The sequence below is a fragment of the Pogona vitticeps genome, chromosome 3 (genome assembly GCF_051106095.1).
Source record: "Pogona vitticeps strain Pit_001003342236 chromosome 3, PviZW2.1, whole genome shotgun sequence".
NCBI lineage: Eukaryota > Metazoa > Chordata > Lepidosauria > Squamata > Agamidae > Pogona > Pogona vitticeps.
Window position 1 is genome coordinate 19,260,406 of NC_135785.1, and position 19,718 is coordinate 19,280,123.

Consider the following 19,718-nt stretch of genomic DNA (forward strand, 5'->3'; position numbering starts at 1 on the left):
TACTTGGTGGAACGCCTTCTCCCACCAAGATCTACCCGTGTCACTCGTGCGAGTCAGGAGGTGAGGCTGAGGAGCCTAACGCCGAGAGAGGCCCGGAAGGAAAAGACCAGAAATCGGGCCTTCTCGGCGGTGGCTCCTCGCCTCTGGAACAACTTACCTCCTGAGATTCGCACGGCTCCCTCGCTGGGCTTTTTTAAGAAACAACTAAAAACGCTGATGTATAAGCAGGCCTTCCCAACAGAAAACTCCTGACGATTTTTCTCTATATATTTTTCTTCGATTTCTATCTCTGTTAAGCTGTAACGTTTTTAAAATTATATTGTTGCTTTTTTATTGTAAGCTGCCTACAGTGGTCTAGTATGACCAGATAGGCGGGATAGAAATAAAATAAATAAATAAATAAATAAATATTGCTATCATCCCTCAATCTTCTTTTTTCAAGGCTAAACATGCCTAGTTCTTTCAGTCTGTCCTCATAAGCCTTGATTTCCAGTCCCCTGATCATCCTTGTTTTTTTTCTCTGAAATGTCTCCAATTTATTGGCTTCCTTCTCAAAGTGCAGTGTCCAGAACTGAACACTATACTCCAGATGAGGTCTACTAGTGTTGAATAAGGGGAAATTATTACTTCATGGGATTTGTTAATGCATCCTAAATATGCTTTTGCCTTTTTTGCAGCCACATTACACTGTTGGCTCATGTTCAAGCTTTGATTTACAACAATTCCAAGATCCTTCTCACTCATAGGATTACTGAACCAAGATGGCTGTACACAGGCTAGCATTATGACTGAAATTCACAGAAAGGAAGACACATTAAAGTCCTATTAAATGTAATTAGGTGCAGCTAAATAAGAGTGCAATAATTGAACATTTTCCTGCTGTTTAGTCCACTGTGGGTTTGCTAATCCTTTCCCCATTAATCACATGACATAATTATTTGGGATCTTTCTTGGTCCCTGTCAGGAACCAGCCTTTTGTTGTTTTTTTTATGTGAGTAAGATTGATCCATGTTGGTTCATTTCCAATATGTGCAAGCACTGAAAATGAACAAAATCTGCCCCGAGTAGACTCTGTCTATAGAAGCGGGGTAGAAATTGAATAATATGAATGAATGAATGAATGAATGAATGAATGAATGAATGAATGAATGAATGAATGAAAGCAAGCTTGCAGCTGCCAAATTGCTTTCTGCTATCCATGTCCCATATTGTGAAATGGCTTAAGAGGACAGACACTTCAAAATACTGATAAATATTGATATATTAAACTCTTTCTCTGCTCCATGGAGGAGCAAAGGAAGAGGGTTTTTAAGAATATTGTATTATTGATTGATTGATTGATTGATTGACTGATTGATTGATTGATTGATTGATTGATTGATTTGATTTGATTTGATTTGATTTGATTTGATTTGATTTTTAATACCACCCATCTGGTTGCCAAGGCCACTCTGAGCGGTTTACAAAAACAGTTATAAAACAATAACATAGAAAACAGAAATAATAAATAACGACTAAACAAAATATAAGAGCTACTAAAACAAATTACACTAAGAAATAACATAATAAAAGCATAAGAGCATGGCAGAGGGTTGAATGTTCATTATTAAAAGCACTCTCAGGATGTTTTAAAATCCAGGAAGGCCTGTCTAAATAACCATGTTTTTAATCATTTTTTGAAAGTTTCCAATGAAAGGGCCAGGTGAGACTGTTCCATAGTTGCAGAGTGACCACCAAAAAGGCCTGATATCTGGTCATCATTTTTCGTGCCTCTCTCAGAATCAGGGCTCCCAATCGCCCAGTCTGGGAAGATCTTAAAGGATGGGCAGATCTAATTGGAAGGAGGTGTTCTGCCAGATATTGAGGTCCTAAACCAGTGATGGCGAACCTTTTTGAGTCCGAGTGCCCAAATTGGGAAAAAAAAACCCAGCAGGTGGTAATAGTGGTGGCAGAAGTGGATGTGGCAGAAGAAGGTGGAATCCCGGGCATGGGGATGCCTCCAGACCCTACTCTGGATAAGCCTTCAGTCGTGCACAGCTACACCACTGCCTATAGCTCAGGTGGCCCACTGCTGCCAGTGCCAGCTGCTCTGGATCCTGGCCTGCTGCCTGTTGGGGCACTAACACTGCAGCTGCAGCCACCTCCCCAGGTTTGGCTGCTGGGGGTAGCGATCCAGTGAGTAATGGTTTACGTGCCCACAGAAAGGGCTCTGCATGCCAGCTGTGGCATGTATGCCATAGGTTCACCATCACTGTCCTAAACCATTTAAAGCCTTATAGGTTAACATCATCACCTTGAGCTGGCAAGAAAGTGAGCAGGTAGCTGGTGCAGGTTAGCCGGGGGTAGGGGTTATATTGGTGTCTCCTTACTCCACTCAATTTATGCTAATATGCTGCATTCAATTTATATATATATATCTCACTTCTTGCTTCCGGGAGGAAGTTTTCTAACATTTTAATGGATCAGAAATGTTGTGTCTCAGCTAGATAATATGCATATCCCACCAGTATATTCTAATACTCTATTGGAGTGCCACTGATAAATACAATAAGTGCATACCTAACCTTCTGGGCACTCAAAGTTTTCAGTGTTATGCTGGTGGATATTTAAAATAAAAAGTTGATATACTGGGCTTGTTTTGAACTCCATATTTCTTTTTCTGTTTGCTTTTTATACATTTTCTTTTCAAATGAGGTGATTTAAAATACAAACAAACAAAGAAACAAACAAACATACAAACCCATGGCTCATCATTCACTGTGAAATGTCTTCTACAGTTATTATCTCCCTCATCTATCTGTGTGATCAGAAATGAGCATGCAGGAGATAGATTTGCCAATGTGTTTTGGATGAACAATATGTGAAAAATGTGTGTTGGATTTTTGTGTGTGTGTGTGTTTTTTGCAACAAAGACTAATAGAGGGGAGAAATTGAAATGAACCATTAAAATATTCCATTTCAAGTTGCAAAGATATCTGTTCATGAAATATCTTTTCTTGAAGGTTAGTCCTCTTTTGATCATTGATTCTGTTTCTAAAAATTAGGGATTTCACACAAATTGCATCCCTTCAATGTGGAGAGATGAGCATGGAGGGAAGGAGCTGGAACTGTGGGACAAATTAACTAGAAAAAAACAAGAAGAAATGCCTGGATGGAGACAAATAATCAGAGATGGAATGGCAGTGCACCCTTTAATGATCACACATCACATAAGAAGTATTTATTTGGTGTAGGATCTGATCTCTTGGCTGGTACACACAATTGTATTTTAAAAGAGCAACGACTTTTTTTTAAATTACAGTTTTATCTGCCTTTCTTCCAAATACTGTAAGAATTTGTTCATAGGATCTTGTACGATATTGTTCATAGGATATTTGGGAGACCTGGTCCAAAAGGTGGAACTGAAGATCAGCAAGAGCCAAAGCAAGGGTGGAAGGAAACTGAAAAGGTTTGGACAGCCACCTGTCACATATGGATCAGTCAGTGATTGAGGTATCTGGCTGCAGAGCCAGAGATTGGGAATTCAATTCCTCCTTGTGCCTCCCTAATAGGGGTGGACTTCATGATCTATAGGGTCCCTTCCAGCTCTGCAAGTCTACAACAATGATCACAAAACTTTGACATAGATTCCTATATTGAGCTGTGAATTGGACACGATGGCCTTATACGTCCCCTTCCAACTCCATTATTCTATGATATTGTGCATCAGAAAAAGAAGACTATTGTGAGTGTTGGTTCAAGGAAAGATTTTTCTCCTAGTCCTGATAATCAGTTAGACTACAAGATGGATGCTGTGACTTATCCTCCTAAGTAGATCTTTCCTCCTGAGAATGGCTGTGATTCAGTAAGTACCGGTCAGGGTAGCACTTGAGTGCTGATGCTGAACCACTGGTTGGGCCAGACTTCATCATAACTCCTGGGAACAGCGAAAAGGAAAAGATGAACCTGGATTTATAATGTAGTGTGAGGATTAGCCTGAGTTCCCAGACAAGAAGGGATGTTTGGTGAATTTTTCAAGCGAGTTCCATCTGTTAATCTCCGAACTTCTTATTTGGGTGAAGTTCTTGAGGTTCCACATGATGATTTCTCCTGATAGAAACTTTGAGGTTTCCCATTTAGTGTGAAAATGTTTCATCTCACAGCTACAGTTGGATGCTATTGTCCGGGTTTGGTAGGAGAGGCACCAGGACCTAGCCTAGGGCAAGACTATAGGAACAAGGTAGAGCCAACCCCACAGTCCAAACAGAGACCAACCAGCTGGGGATTTGAGTCCATACAGTAGCCACGTAGAAGGATGACGCAAATCATGGTCAGACAGTTCAGGGATCAAAGCCAAGAGGAACCATATCAAGGCAGGGTCTAGGGATGCAGGAGAAGCAAGGCAGGAGTATCAGCACAACCAAGGACCTTTGTTGCTGAGGCAAAAATCTGCAGGGAAAGCCTGTTCTTCTATAGCTCAGTCCTCAGATTCCACAGGTGGCACTCCTGAGGAGCTGGCAACAGCTGCAAGGAAAGGCCCCAGTCCTGCAATCCTTAGAGCAGTTCTCGTCTGAGAGATGGGGCCAATCCTGCCTGCACTAAGTTTGTTGGGTTCCAGCAAGACCCCAGTCCTGACAGCTATAATCTCTGCACTACTGTCACATTCAATCCAACTACAACAGAGTGGGCCACATCCAGAGTTCCAGGGCTTTAACACACACACACACACACACACACACAGAGAGAGAGAGAGAGAGAGAGAGAGAGAGAGAGAGAGAGAGAGAGAGAGAGAGAGACTTTGGAAAGCCACCCCTGGCAACCCAGTTATTGACTTACAAAGGACTCTTGTGCCTACTAGGAGATGTACATGGGCCAATTTACCATATTCCCTCCATTGCTTCTCTTAGTCTCATGGGGACTTGATTGATTGATTGATTGATTGATTGATTGATTGATTGATTGATTGATTGATTGGTTGATTGAAAGTAGGAATATCATTCTTCCTTAAACTAGCAGATGCAGAATGAGTTATACCTGAGATGCACATTCTTCATTGTGGTCTCTGTGAAATCACACTTTGGGTTATATTCTGAACCTGCACAGTCATCTCAAAACCTGTGAGAGTCCTTGGACTCACCATCGTGCTACCACGCATGCTCCCCACCTTTGGAGCCCACTCCTCAGTTTCTTTTCTCCCACCAAAAACCAAATAACTCCTGGCATTTCAGAGCCATAGCTGTGCTTCTTGTCTCTTTGCTAGCTGTTTGTTCTTTGTCAAAGTTTGTATTTTGTTGTCTTCTTCATCTCCCTCTTCTTCATTCTGGAAAAAAAATCTGTTTAATTTTTCCCAAGATATATTGTTATCATTCTTCCTGCCTAATTTGTTTTTGGCCTTTTCAGGCCCTTTCAAAAGGTGAATGGATTGTAAGAATAAAATTTCTCTGTCCAGCGGTCATACTAAGTGTTTATACTGCTTGTGGGAAACGAGCAGAAACCAGCAGAAACAGAAGGAGCTATGCATGATATGCAGATTACCTCTCTTTTTACAGATGGCAGAACCGACTGAAACACAACTTAGTAAATATTGATTGGACTTTTTCTTTAGGGCAAATATTTGTGGAGCTAACAATAATGGGGGAAGGTAAGAGTAAGAAAAGGGACCTTCAAAGCAGGGGTTGGGAACATCTGGCTTAATTTTTTTTGTTTGACTGTTGTTTAGTGAAATGAAATGGTCCAGATGCATCACAAAGTTCTCTGATGCAATCCAATTTTAAGTGAACAGGAACTGAATACAAGCACATAAATACATATCAGCAGTTTTATGAGATTTATTTATTGCTTGCCAAGAGCCAATATAAGGGCCCCATGAATTTGTTGTTGTCTAGTCGTCAAGTCGTGTCTGACTCTTTGTGACCCCATGGACCAAAGCACGGTAGGCCCTCCTGTCTTCCACTGCCTCCAGGAATTGGGTCAAATTCATGTTGGTAGCTTTGGTCCAACCATTTTATCCCTTCTCCTCTTGCCCTCACAGGTTGTTTGACTACAAGACCCATAATTTGTAGCCAGCTATCCAGTGGTAAGGGATTATGAAAGTTGTAGTCTTGCAACATCTAGATGGCCATAAGTTCCCCATTCACTTTGCAGAGCAGCTGTCTTTCCATATGCTGGTTCAGAACTTGCACAATACAGCTCAAGTTTGGCCCTCTTGGAAATTGCTCATACAGCTCTTACTCTGAGCTGCAAAGCTCTTCCCATGATGTGGACATGTGTGGATAGCAGAAGGCTAGTTATCACTAGGATTTGTATCTAATCCCTCTTCTAAACTGTTAAGTACTTTCATCTATATCCCTCTTCTGCCATCCAAATCACAACTTGGTTTTTGGAACACATGCCCATCTATTTTCTAACCTTTTCCTGTATCCGTGTGGGCAAGAATCTTGCATTTTTAATGAATTAAGTGCCAGCAATTCCCACAATGGGTTCTTTTGCTTCAGATACTGGAAGTTGAAGATATACTGATTACACGTTGTCTTCTACTTAACATTATGGTAGTTTCTTTTACAAAGAGGGTCAGAAATACTGTGTCCAACCATGCTGCTTTATTTGTGCTTAACTGTTTTGTTAGGATGATTACTGTCTTCCGCCTGAACAATCTGACTCAGTTTTCTGTTCAGCCTTCAGAATGGAAAGGAGGAGTTCAGCACCAGGATGACATTTTATGTGCTGCATTCTTGCCTCCACAAACTCTAGCTACAGGTAGTGGGATGTTTATGGCCTAATATATCTTTCTGAGTTGGGGATTTGGGCCACCGTCATCTATATGCATGGCTAGATGCGTTACTGCTTGGGCTGGTGTAACTACTATGCTGCAGCAGAGCTGCAGTACATATAAGGGGCAGAGAACCAGGAGCTACCTAAGAAGGCAAAAAACATGGTATAGAAAAATTATGAGTCTAAACTAGAGATGTGCAAGGGACGTGGTGGCGCTGTGGGCTAAACCACAGAAGCCTGTGCTGCAGGGTCAGAAGATCCGGCAGTCGTAAGATTGAATCCACGCAACGGAATGAGCACCCGTCCCTTGTCCCAGCTCCCGCCAACCTAGCGGTTCGAAAGCATGCAAATGCAAGTAGATAAATAGGGACCACCTCGGTGGAAAGGTAAACAGCGTTCCGTGTCTAAATCACACTGGCCATGTGACCACGGAAAGATTGTCTTCGGACAAAACGCTGGCTCTATAGCTTGAAGAGCGGGATGAGCGCCGCCCCCTAGAGTCGGACATGACTGGACAAAAATTGTCAAGGGGAATCTTTACCTTTTTTAAACTAGAGATGGGGACATTTTGGTGAGTCATCCCGCTTCATGAGTCATCAAAAGTTGATGACTCATGAAGCACGAAGTTACCCCTAGGAACCAATGAATAATGAATTTATTTGTCGATACGTGGGGGGGGGTTACTAAAAAAAAAACACCCACCCCCGCCCATCTGCTGCCACCGTTCCCCCTGCTGCCACCCCCCTACAGCTGATCGGCAGGACGATAGGCAGCCACCCAACCCCACAGTCACCCACCACCACAGCCTACACCACCCCTTCTTCTCCCTACCTTAGCCACCCACCCTACCCCCACTGACACCACCTTACCGTAATCATCACCGCCGCTGCTGAGGTCTGCATCAGGCCTCCATAGCTGTAGAAAGGGAAACTGGCTCCCTTTTACAAAGATGGTGGCTTATATTCATATGGGGACAAATAAAAACAGGGAAATATTCATCGATCCGTATTTGTTGGGACTTAAAATTTGACGAATACAGATTGATGAATATATGATGAATTGGTTATATTCATTAAAACAATACCAATCCATTTTTATATTCGTCCCCATCTCTAGTCTAAACCTCTTCCTCCCCATCACATCTGGGTCTCTTAATTTCTAAGTTACTGACAGAGAAACCTTGGGAATTCCAGTGTTTCTTGGAAAGTTTCTACTGAAGTACAGGAAGATATGTAACTTCCTTATATTGGATCAGATAACTGATCTGTCCAGCCCAGTACTGTCAATTCTGGACTGGTAGCATCTCTCCAGGATTTTAGACAGGATTCTCTTTTGTCCTCCTCAGAGATTCCTAGTTACCTAGTAGTTTCTCATGAAAGTAGCAATAACTGGGAATGAGATCTATTGGATTTATTGGACTAAAAATTCTACCAAAGGCCACCATTTTGATTTTACTCTATCTTTTCCTTTAAAAGCCACACTCATATTACAAAGTATTGGATTTGCACACCAGTCTGTTCCTTATAGCGCATTGACTTTTAATTGTCTAATGCAGGGAGTTTGGGTGGAGAAATCATTGTTTGGAATAACAGTACAGAAAATGCCTACGTCAAGCTTGGAAGATCCCCAACATCCAACTCAGGTTAGTATGCACTGTAATGACTCTCATATTCTATGGTATAATGTTCCATCTAGAAGAGTGCTGAAGAAGGTGGTCATAGTTTCCCCCCACTCTACTCCTAACAAGATGTCAATGATAAAATCTTGACATTTCTACATGTAAAACATATGCTCTACCAATGAAGTATAACACACCTTGAAGGACACAGTTGGAATTCAGCCTTCATCAGTGCAAGATAGATGGTGGACTTTGACTAATAAAACTTCCATCTTGTTGGTCAATGCAAGGAGTACCCAAGACTAGCAGAAAGTAGATTACAGTGGTGCCTTGACGTACGAACGCCTTGACCTACAAACATTTTGACTTAAGAACAGCTCCATTTGCAAAAAATTGCTTTGACTTGCAAATGGAGCTTTGACCTATGAACAAACAAAAAAGGCAGGGGAAAAGGGTGGGAAATTCAAATGGCCTCCCGGCCAAGCTCTGATTTCCAACGCTGGATCTGTCCCTGCTGCTGGCTTCCTGGCTTTGCTGGGCTCTGCCTCCCAGAGCCCGGCCGGGAAGCAAGCAGCGAGGACGGACCCAGCGCTGGGAGCCAGAGCCTGGCCGGGAGGCAATTTGAATTTCCCACCATCGGCCTGTGGAGGGCAGTGAGGAGCACTGAGGACCGATGCAGCCGTCCTGGTGACCAGCCTGTGGTGTCGGTTCCAGAGGCCTCCTGACAGCAGCGGTAGAAATGTGGGAGGCTGAGGAGGCTTCGGACTGGTAAGGTGCTGCTTTTTCCTTTAAAAAAAATTGTTCTGGGTCGGTTTTGGAGGATGGGTATGGACTGAGGTGGTTATGTTTCTGTGCTGTGTTGTTTTGTTGTTGGATTTTTTATTTTTATTTTTTGCAGTCCCTGCGTGGGACTTGCTCTGTTTATTTTTTTTGGGGGGGGGGGTTAAATACTGGAATGGATTAATCCCATTCCCATGCATTTCAATGGGAAATGCTGATTTGATTTACGAACACCATTCCGTTACGGATTAAGTTCGTAAGTCAAGGCACCACTGCTTCTGAGATGTGAAATCTCTGCCCACTTTTAATAAGCATGACATCTCATTCACTACCCACCCTTTCAAATGTTCCTATACCAATAGTTATATTTGAAATTTGAACTATCATGATGACAGATAAGCAATAACATTTGCAAATTCAGAAGAAAATTGGGAAAAGAAAATGTTAGCTTTTCATTTTGGGACAGTGATGGATTTCTTGGAAGTATTTTAAAGGAAGGTCACACTGGTGCCATCAACATACAATGAACTCTACATTCTGGCACAACTCAGGAAGAAAGGGAAAAGGAATATAATGTGCACTAATGTGCTTCATTGGATGGCACAACTAAGAGAGCATTAGAAATAAGCGGTTTCTTCCCCTTTTTGCAACTGAAATGCTACATTATAATACTGACCATTTTTTTTCCAACTATGTATGTATGATATGGCCTCAAAGTATATGTATGATATGGCCTCAAGATATAAGCATATCCTGTTGGTTAAGAATCATTGCAGAAGATAAAATTGGGGAGCTGTCCATGGGGACCCTGGTGCTGAATCTTAGTAATAACAAATATTTTTTGCAAGACTTCAAAACGGAGTATCATAGTATAGAGGTGGATGGGGAGAGGTGGAGACTGAACCAAGCAGTTTCAGGGCTGACAGCTCCTTCTGTTTCAGACTGAGATAAGGGCTCTATAGTGGAGAATACAAACCACCCATAACCCAGCAATCACTAGGCATAACGGAAGAGCAACCACACATGGATTTTATCATTTGTAGTGCCAGTGACTATGAGTTCTACGATGTGGATATTTTTACCGTGTATGCTTGGGCTGAAATCACAGAAAACAGAGTGACGACAACATCAATGTCCTTTGCCTATTGGACAGATGCTCTAGAACAGTGGCTCCCGAATTTGTTTCTACAGATCTTTTGGACTTCCAGTCCCAGAAGGGCCAGCCAGCTGGACCAATGATCATAGGATGTGAGATTTGACATCCAAAATGTTTAGAATATCAGATGTTGACAGGTGTTGCTACATACACAACTCCGTGGGTTGAATGCTTACTGCTGGAGTGTTGTCACTTGTTAAGTTGGTTTTATATCACCTTCACAGTGCCCTGCTCCACTCATCTTCGGGATCAACTAGGCTAGGGGGATTTTGACCTATGAAATTATCAGTGATGAGTTCCAGCTACAGATTCATTTATGCATCTGCCTTGTCAGAGTGACAAAAACACAATGGTGAAGTCTTATTTGAGATGCATTTGCTAATTTGCCATCAGTCCCAAGGCTGTTGCTTCTTTTTATTGTCCTGGCTCTATGTCAGCATTTCATATTATTACCTTCAGCAGGGAGCATTGTCTTAATTTTTGCCTGTTTCACTACAAGGAGATAAATAAGTGCAGGCAGCACTCCCACCACTGAACTTTGCCGAGCCTCCCCTGGAGGCTGTTCATAACCTGAAATTTTTCATTTGGTTGAGAGTCTTCACACGCTAATGGTTACCATAGATTAAGCCCCATGCCAGCAGGCAATTTGTAATTGTTCCCTACTCCATAGACTGCTGCTTCAATTATGGTGTATAGGAGGAGAGAAGAGTGTATTGTAGCAGAGTGGAAAACATCTCTTCCTCTAGCATTGCAGAATGGCTTGACAAATTGTTTTTATATTTCTTCGTTAAGCTGCTTGACACTTGCGACAAGATGAAATTTAAAACTGTATATCTATTAATCTCTTAACATTCTGCTCTTTAGCCTGCTTATACAACACTAGGCAGCAAGATAAGAAAAGAAACTGTTGATCTTTTGCTTCTCCTTAGCTGCAGGAAGTCTTTTTTAAAAACGGAAATTGGAGGTTGCCTAATTTTAGCTAGATAAATAATCTCTGGAGACAGAAAGAGCTCTGAAGGAAGGCTTGTGAACTATAGATGTGCACTAGAACCAAAATTCAGATTCAGAATGCATATTTAGAATGTGGAATTATAGCCCCTTGGATCTGAAATTCAGAATTTTAAAATTTTGAATCTCCAGATATGCAGAACTCTGTTACACTCAATAATGTATACTATATAAATATTATTTTCTTGTTTTAAAAACCACAAAGAGGCAAAACATTTTATAGGATTTCCCAGGGAGTGTGCTAAACAAAATGAGTGCACGCCAACAGCTGGGAGGGCCAATGGATTAGGAAATGACTGCAATCAGCACACTGATTTGACTCTGAATGCCAGCAGGTAATGCCAGTAGCACTGGGGACATAGAGGACAGGCTGTACTGGAGAGTGGGTAGTTGCCCTGGGCAGCTCCGGCAGGCATACTGGAGCAGTAGCTAGCCTATGATGGATGGGCACTGTGCCAACAGAATGGGGCACAGTACAGTTGAGTGAGTAAGCACAGTCTTGGGATCACCGTTAGAGAAATGAAAGAGGCAGGAGGAGGGAGCAGCAAACTCAAACATAGCATACCTAGTACTGTAAGCAGAGTGTGCCATTTTCTCGTACTTAAAGGGAACATCAGGGAGGGAAGTTGACCATAGGGAGAAATTGATTTATTTTCTATGGTTTCAGGTTCCAGGCATCAGTGGTGTGGACTGACAATGTCCCCTGCCTGAAAGAACACTCTCTCACTGGGCACAATAGTTAGTGAATGAGAAAGCAACCCCCCAGCCACCTTGGCCAGACCTCTACAAACAGACTCTGCCTCAGCCCCGTAGAGTAAAGTGTCAGTCTTTCAGAGCTTCTACATGTATGCCTCTAGAGCTACCTTTACTATGCTCTTCCCCTTGGATGGTCTCTCTGGAGGACAGGCCCCTGCCGTGCTTGCCAAGACAGTGTCTCAACAAGCTTGCCCTGTTGTTTGCTGCTGGTACTGCTGTTTGGGATGCCACAAACATTGCTAGCTTCTTCCTGCTCTGTGTGACCCTTTGGTCCTAGACATACCTTCTTCTCTAGCTGCTGCTGCAAATGATGGAAAGTCGGCTGGCATTGCCCAATCCCTTGCTAATGCTTAATATCCATTGCCTACTGTTTAATTTGAGGAGGCCAAGAGGGTTACTACAATATAGTCCTCCTTCTTCTACAAGGAGGCAAAGCTGTAGTGGAGCAGGTCCTTTAGCTTGCTGCCCAAAATCACCTTCATAGAGGTGAAAAAAAATCACCACTTCATGCCTGGGGGAAAAAAATCTACTTTCCCTCTATGAAATGCTCCGTCCACCTAAACTGTCCCTCATTATGCTCTCCATCATGCAAACCAAATCCTGGAATATTGGAATACCTGGCTAAAGGATGGCTGTGTCGTCACTCCTTATCCATGCTGCACATTCAAAGCTTTGGAGATCACAGGCCCATAATGTCTCTCACATCTCTTTCTGGAGAAACAACCATACCAATAGAAGTCTCCAGTGCCAAATTGTGGAGTACTCTTTCAAGCAGGTAGAAAGTGGAGATTCATTGAGTTGCCACATCCTGAATCCCAATTTTTCATGATTCTGCTGCAACAGCTCACTGCCCCGGACATTGTACTGAAAACATCCTGCTACGTTTCTGGCCCGCTCAGTTATATTAGGTACGCATGTGTCTTCCACACCTTGCAAAGCACCCTGCTCTACTAGGTTGACAATGTGGGCTATGCACACCCTTTTCATCTTCCCAGTATGCTTTGCTGCCACCATGTTTGCCCCTTTCTGTGACAAACAGGGATGTGGTGGCCCTGCGGGTTAAACCGTAGAAGCCTCTGTGCTGGAAAATCAGAAGACCAACAGTCATAAAGTTGAATCCATGTAATGGAGTGAGCTCCTGTTGCTTGTCTCAGCTCCTGCCAACATAGAAGTTCGAAAGCATGTAAAAATGCAAGTAGATAAATAGGTACCACCTCAGTGAGAAGGTAACGGCATTCTGTGTCTAGTCACACTGGCCGCGTGACCATGGAAACTGTCTTCGGACAAACTCTGGCTCTGTGGCTTGGAAACGGGGATGAGCGCAATGCCCTAGAGTCAGACATGACTGGACTAAATATCAAGGGGAACCTTTACCTTTACTTTTACTGTGACAAAAAGACTTTGTCTTTTTTGTAGATAGACTCAACTGCTGCAGCATGTCCCCCAGAGCCTCTTGAATATTATGAGCTATGTGTCTCCTCTCCATCACAGCCGCATAAAACAGGACCCACCTGTATTCTGCCTTTGTGTGTTGTGTGTGTTTGTGTGTGTGTATGTTTGTTTATTTACTTACTTACTTACTTACTTATTTATTTATTTATTTATTTATTTATTTATTTATTTATTTATTTATTTATTTATTTATTTATTTATTTATTTATTTATTTATTTATTTATTTATTTATTTATTTATTTATTTAGTATCCCACCCATCTGGTCTTGCGACCACTCTAGGCAGCTTCCAATACAATGTTAACAACTAATAAGACTAACACAAAAAGATTTAAGTAATACCTATTACTTAAATCTTCCAATAACAATTTACAAGACGAGAAATAAGTAAAGAATAAATAAAGAAAAAATTAAAAGAAAAGCTCAAGTACTGACTGGAAGGAAGGCCTGAATAAACATCCATGTTTTTAATTGGTTTTTAACGATACCCAGCGTAGGGGCCGCGCGGATCTCCGGAGGGAGTTTGTTCCAAAGGTGAGGAGCCACTGCCGAGAAGGCCCGATTTCGTGTCTTTTCTTTCCAGACCTCTCTCGGTGTTAAGCTCCTCAGCCGCACCTCCTGACTCACTCAGGTGGTCCGGGTAAACCTTGGTGGGAGTAGGCATTCCGCCAAATTGTTGTATGCTTGGTGCTTCCATCTACCATCAGTGTCCTGTCAAAGAAAGACTGGCATGTTTGCATCCTGGCAGACAAACATTTACAGGTTTTGCTTTCACCCCAGCCCCCTCCTTTGGGAAACCCTTGGTAACCCCAGTCAGGGGACACTGAGCTCTGTGCCACCACTACCCTTGGTGCCCGAGTGTCTTTAAGTTTCATTTCTCAAGAATTCAATCTAAGATGCCTGAGAAATAGGTTTCCTTTTTGCTTCTCCCTCTAGTACTCCAAATATTAGCAATTATTATTACAGATATTTGGAACTATCCAACTATGGCATTATTTGGTGGATTTTGAATATTTCCAAATCCAAATGCACATGTGTATGCGGAAGCGAGAGAAACTAAAAAGGCAGCATGAAAAAAAATCTAATGAACCAAAAGGGCCAGACTGTGGTGTGGTTTGGTGTATGTAAGAGGGGGTTAGCAGCATGCGGGCTCCATCTGCTTGTGCAGCCCCAAGGGAAGACCCCACCACCAGAAAACCTTTTTACTGAAAATTAAAATAAAAGCAAAATCACAGTCCTAGGAGCCTCCCAGAAGCAGAAGTCTTTTTCAAAACGAGGTATATTTTCCACATTGTTTTTCTGAAAAATAGCATATTGACAAAATTGACAGTGGACTTCTAGTCACTTCAAGTTATTATTTGTTTGTTTGTTTGTTGTCTATCCCTCATATAAACAGTATCTTCCTTTTGATTTGTGTTCCTCTTTGCTTTAAGAATTTTAAATTCCAGTTTTAAAAGTATAAATTTGGGAAACACGTCATGCCCAGAGCTTAGAGGTAACATCATCTCAAAATATTTTGTAATGCAGAGGATAACACAACAGCAGTCCTGTTGCACATTGCGTAACAACTGGTCACATGATCTTCCCCCTCCCCAAAGGAACCAAAAAATAAACAAGGCTCTTTATGTTGTTGTTGTTGATAGGTTGGCTGTTGTTCTTTCTGAGCTTCATAACTATTTATTTTAAGGAATACTTTGTTAATGGTCCTGATCCCATTTTTTACTTTGTGCACTTATAGCTTTACACACATATTGTTTTTAAAAATAATATATAAGGGGGAAGGCAACAGAAAGATTCTAGGGATGCTCAGAAACAATCTTGGGAGTTGTTTGTGGCCTGGCATGATTCCCTTTTCTGCCATACATGAATCAGATCTTATTTTATAAGCATCTTAGCAGCTTCAATATGCAGCAGGAGAAGCCAATTTTAGTGTTTTGACCCATGGGCCAGAACAAACGTGCATGAGCAGAGAAAGAGACTACAGCTTGGAAGACTGAAATCCTACCACAAGTGAGTAAACATATGAAAATGCAAATTATTAAAATCCACAAATATTATGATAAGCTACAACAAGTTTTTTGCAAACGGATTTGTTTCAGTTTTTCCGCTGTGCAGGTGAAAGAAGTTAATATCCCAATAATCTACCTTTTTCACAAGCAGGCAAATAGGGGAGGGCATTTTGTCTTTTGCCAACCTTTTTTTCCATGAAAGTAAGAATCTTCCCAGTGACTTCTTTTGGTACCATATCACAGTAAACTTCTGGCTCTTTCCAGCATGGAGGGAAGCCATGTTGTCCCTGTCTCTTACCCAACTGTTAAAGATGAGGGTCCTTCAACCACCCATGAAATAAAGAGAGTTGGTAGCTATAATCTAGTCTAGCTAACCTGGACTGAAAGCCTTGGGCCCAGATGGGCAAATGTCAGCTCCAAACAAAAAGAGAGATGGAAGGACAGGCAAACAAAATAAATCAAACAAATAAAACAATTTGTTCCCAACCTGAGTATGAAGAAGTCTGAACATTTTGATGGATTCTTATTTTGAAAAAAATAATAATCAGAATACAATTTGTTCTCACCCCTAAGAGAAAGGTCCATACATTGTAAGGAAAAGGGTCCTGACTCAATTCTCAGGATCTCCAGTTCAAGTACCCAGAGCAGCAAAGCTGGAACAGATCTTATTTTGAAATGGTGGAGGGCTGTTGCTACAGTACTCCTACAGAGTAAGTAGGTTAATAAATAGGCCACTTCTAACTGCCCCACTCTATTGTCCCTCAGATGTTCTAGACTGCCACACACATTGCCCTTGACTGTTGGCTATGCTGTCCAAGGTGGATGAGAGAAAAAAAAATCCAAAGCATCTGGAGAGCATCAAGTTGGAATGGGTTGGGCTGAGTTAAGACTGGCACAACAGCTGTGTGGGATGCCATGAAAAAAACATGGTTTGTTGTGTCCTTATGAACTTTACCTGTTCCTTTGTTCTCTTCTTCCAGAAGGAAGTTACAGTTCTTCAATTCTATTTTTTTAAAAAGCTAACATCAAGTGTCAAATTAAGATTAACTTTAAAATTATCTTTAGCGCAACATCCAGGCATAAACTGTGATTAATCTTAAAGCAAGTTGTGCAAATAAGCCATTGTTTGCAATTGACTTCTTTTAAATGTTGTAAGCCTCCCAGAGACCTTCGGGTAGTGTGGGTGGCATATAAATAAATAAATAAATAAATAAATAAATAAATAAATAAATAAATAAATAAATAAATAAATAAATAAATAAATAAACCAACAAACCAACAAACCAACAAACCAACAAACCAACCATGTTTAAGATTAATATAAAATTCTCTGTGTTTTATCCAAAATGGACAAAATAGTTTCAAAACTCCATCTCTACTTGCAAAGAGGAAAAGAAGATGTCTTCTAACTCCATCCTTTGTGAAAGAGAGAAGCATTTTCCCTCTCAACCCCTGAACAGGACAAATAAAGTGTGAACCCTAAGCTTGTTCCATAAAACCACTGTTTACGGTGATGTTAAAACACAGCTAATGATTCATATATGGTGTGCAAAACAGCATCTATTCTGTAGGTCTCTAGAAACCCAATTTTATTATTATTACTATCATTTTTAAATACAAGCAAGTCTCTGGCTGGTATGACTTCATTTGTATTGGATGTAGGTGAGAGAGCTGGTGAAAGGAAGTTTATTACTATTTTAAATCTGTTTATCTATTTTGCCATTGGTAAACTTCTCAGAAACAAAATCTTCTCAAACAATGGGGGCTGGTACCTATTGTGTTTGGTGGGCTAGAAGGTTCAGCAGCCAGTGGTAGGCGGAACTAGGGATGACTGTCTATCATTGTTTCCTTCCTCCCCTTTCCCCTGCAAAGAAAGACTGTGTTGTGTCTAAACATTCATCCTCACCACATAGTCAGGTGCTTGAGTCTGATAAGGAGACAGCCTGGAACAGGCTCCCTGTGGATAGCTTGAGCCTTGTGGAGGGCAGTGCCTCATTCCCCTAATGGACCAACCAATACCCTTCTAGGGCTTGCTTTTCAGATAGTCTCATGAAAATCTTTCCAAACAGTTTCTGAAAAGTCTAAGGAAAGCTGCTTCAGGACTCTGCTTGGCATCTTGAAAAAAGGATGTTTTCCTTTCTGGACTTTAATTAGAATTTCTCTGGCAGGTTCTCAGGTGGAACGGAACATAACTCCTACTGGCAGGCTGTCTTCTAGAAGACACATGGTGTCTGCAGCTGAGTTGGCCAGCTCTGAGGCGGAGAACTGCAGTGCAATTACAAGGCTCACCTTCTTGGAAGCCAGGAATATGTCAGCAACAGGTAAAGGTTAAGCCTCTTTCAACTCACCTCTGCTTCATGTTTTTATGGCTTGGTTTTCACCCTGTCTTTTGAGGTGAGGAGATGAATGGATGGAGGCCTGCTTGGTCTCATTGTAGCAAAAGGATTAGGAACCAGACCGGTCAGTGAAGACAAATAAATCTTTCAAGGCTATTATGTCTAGAAATGAGTGAGGCTTTCATTTCAACATATATCTGAGTCCAAAATTAATACAATTCCTAAGGATAGAATAAAATTGAAAATAATAACACATGAATAGCGGGGAACTGAGAACTGGCAGATTTTGCCCATCTATGGCCAAGTATTTGAATGCTGAGCTCTTGACAGTCTGGCTTTTAATCCTGGATATTCAACAATCTTTGTGGCTCCTAATTAGGACTGCTGCCTCTTTTTATATGCAAAATTAGTCATCTTTAGCAGGCTAGTACAACATGGTCCTTTTCCATGCGGGAAATAGCTGTACTTATTGAATTTAGCCAGCACAGATGGGTGAGAATATGCTTTCAGATCAGTTTCAGTAGCAATTCCCCCAATTTCAGAAGCAGTCAAGGAGGAAAGATCTTCCAGATTTTGGAGAAGGCAAAACTTGACAGATTCTTCAATTTTTAGTGCTCTGTTAAATCATTATGGATGTGTTTGGGGATCTGCACAAATTGAGCAGAGTGTGATAGTGCCCCCCTTGTCACACTGAACACAGAAGTGTAACTATTTGAACAGTTGTACCAAGGTGTCCTCTCCATAAATGAATGCTTCTCTTGAAAAAAGATGGGGAACATTTGACAACATAATGCAAATTCCAGGTCATGACAAAACAACATAACTCACAGATGACCACTCAAAGAACTACAGTTACAGGTAAGTAACTGTTCTCGTCTTTGTGGTCTCTGTGATTCACACTAATGGTGGAATAGCCAACTAATGTCCAGCTAACAACCTTGTTTTGGCAGAGCAGCTGCAGCAGTTCCTTCCTAGAAGCAGTTTCAGACTGAAGCTGAGCTTAAAATAAAAACAAACAATTACCAAGATTTATGTGGAAAATGCATGGATAGGAAAGCCTGATCTAGATAGCTGATCATGTGCGAGACTGGAGCACATGGTCCAAGCGGGTTGGGTCCGGGTCCATAGAACATTCTTAAAGAGAGATGAGGAGATTGAAAGGAAGGAGAAGACTAACAAGAGACAGGAAGTGGCAGATCTTTTCTTTACTTTGGGGCAATAGGAAAATGAACACATTGGAACACTCACCACGTCCCAAGGTAATTGGTTCCATTGCTGCAGTGCTCTCATTGTTACAAATTTTTTCCTGATGCACAATCTAGACCAGGTTCCTGTAATATGGGCCCACTGCGACATGCTCTGCACTCTGGAATGAATGAGGACAGGAAAGCTGTTGGCATATGGGGAGTTGGACTGGAGAGCAAATAACAATGGGATTCTATTGCCCAACTCCACTCTTTTCTATTGGGAATGCAAGGTGTGTGTGAGAGAGATGAGTGCCCCTGTTATATCCAAACTCAAGTTGGAGATTGGACAGGACTTCTGTGATGTTATCTGGCCCATGAGCTTGTTGTCTGACCCACAATATGACTCCTCAGGCAAATATATTATCCCACCCTCACTTGGCCACACATTTTTATCCTTCTCCTTCCCCTGGTTAAGGAATATGTCTAGATGGACTACTTTGGCCCTGCACTAATTTAGCTCTCTTTTTGTTTTAATGGGGATTCTGTTGATTCTGACAATCAATTTCAGTAAGTTAAATGAACAAGCCTGCAGCAGAAACCTGCATGCATGCTGAGAGTGAAGCTCCATATTGATTTATGCCCCATGTGAGTCAGCGGAGGCACTAC

The 19,718-nt window shown here is 41.6% G+C and overlaps 1 protein-coding gene and 1 long non-coding RNA gene across 2 annotated transcripts in view; one reads left to right on the top strand and one right to left on the bottom strand.

The window, feature by feature from the left end:
* The window catches only part of WDR49 (WD repeat domain 49), a 150,541-nt gene that overhangs the window by 96,267 nt on the left and 34,556 nt on the right, over positions 1-19,718 (top strand). Inside the window, exons 11-13 of the mRNA XM_020805758.3 lie at positions 6,605-6,735; positions 8,306-8,392; positions 17,698-17,850. Of these exons, the coding sequence (XP_020661417.3) occupies positions 6,605-6,735; positions 8,306-8,392; positions 17,698-17,850 (371 nt within the window). The remainder of the gene's footprint in view (positions 1-6,604; positions 6,736-8,305; positions 8,393-17,697; positions 17,851-19,718) is intronic.
* Positions 9,312-13,585, bottom strand: LOC144587944 (uncharacterized). The gene is made up of 2 exons (XR_013543214.1): positions 9,730-13,585; positions 9,312-9,694 (listed from the first exon to the last, which is right to left on the bottom strand). It is a non-coding gene; the product is annotated as an uncharacterized LOC144587944 (long non-coding RNA).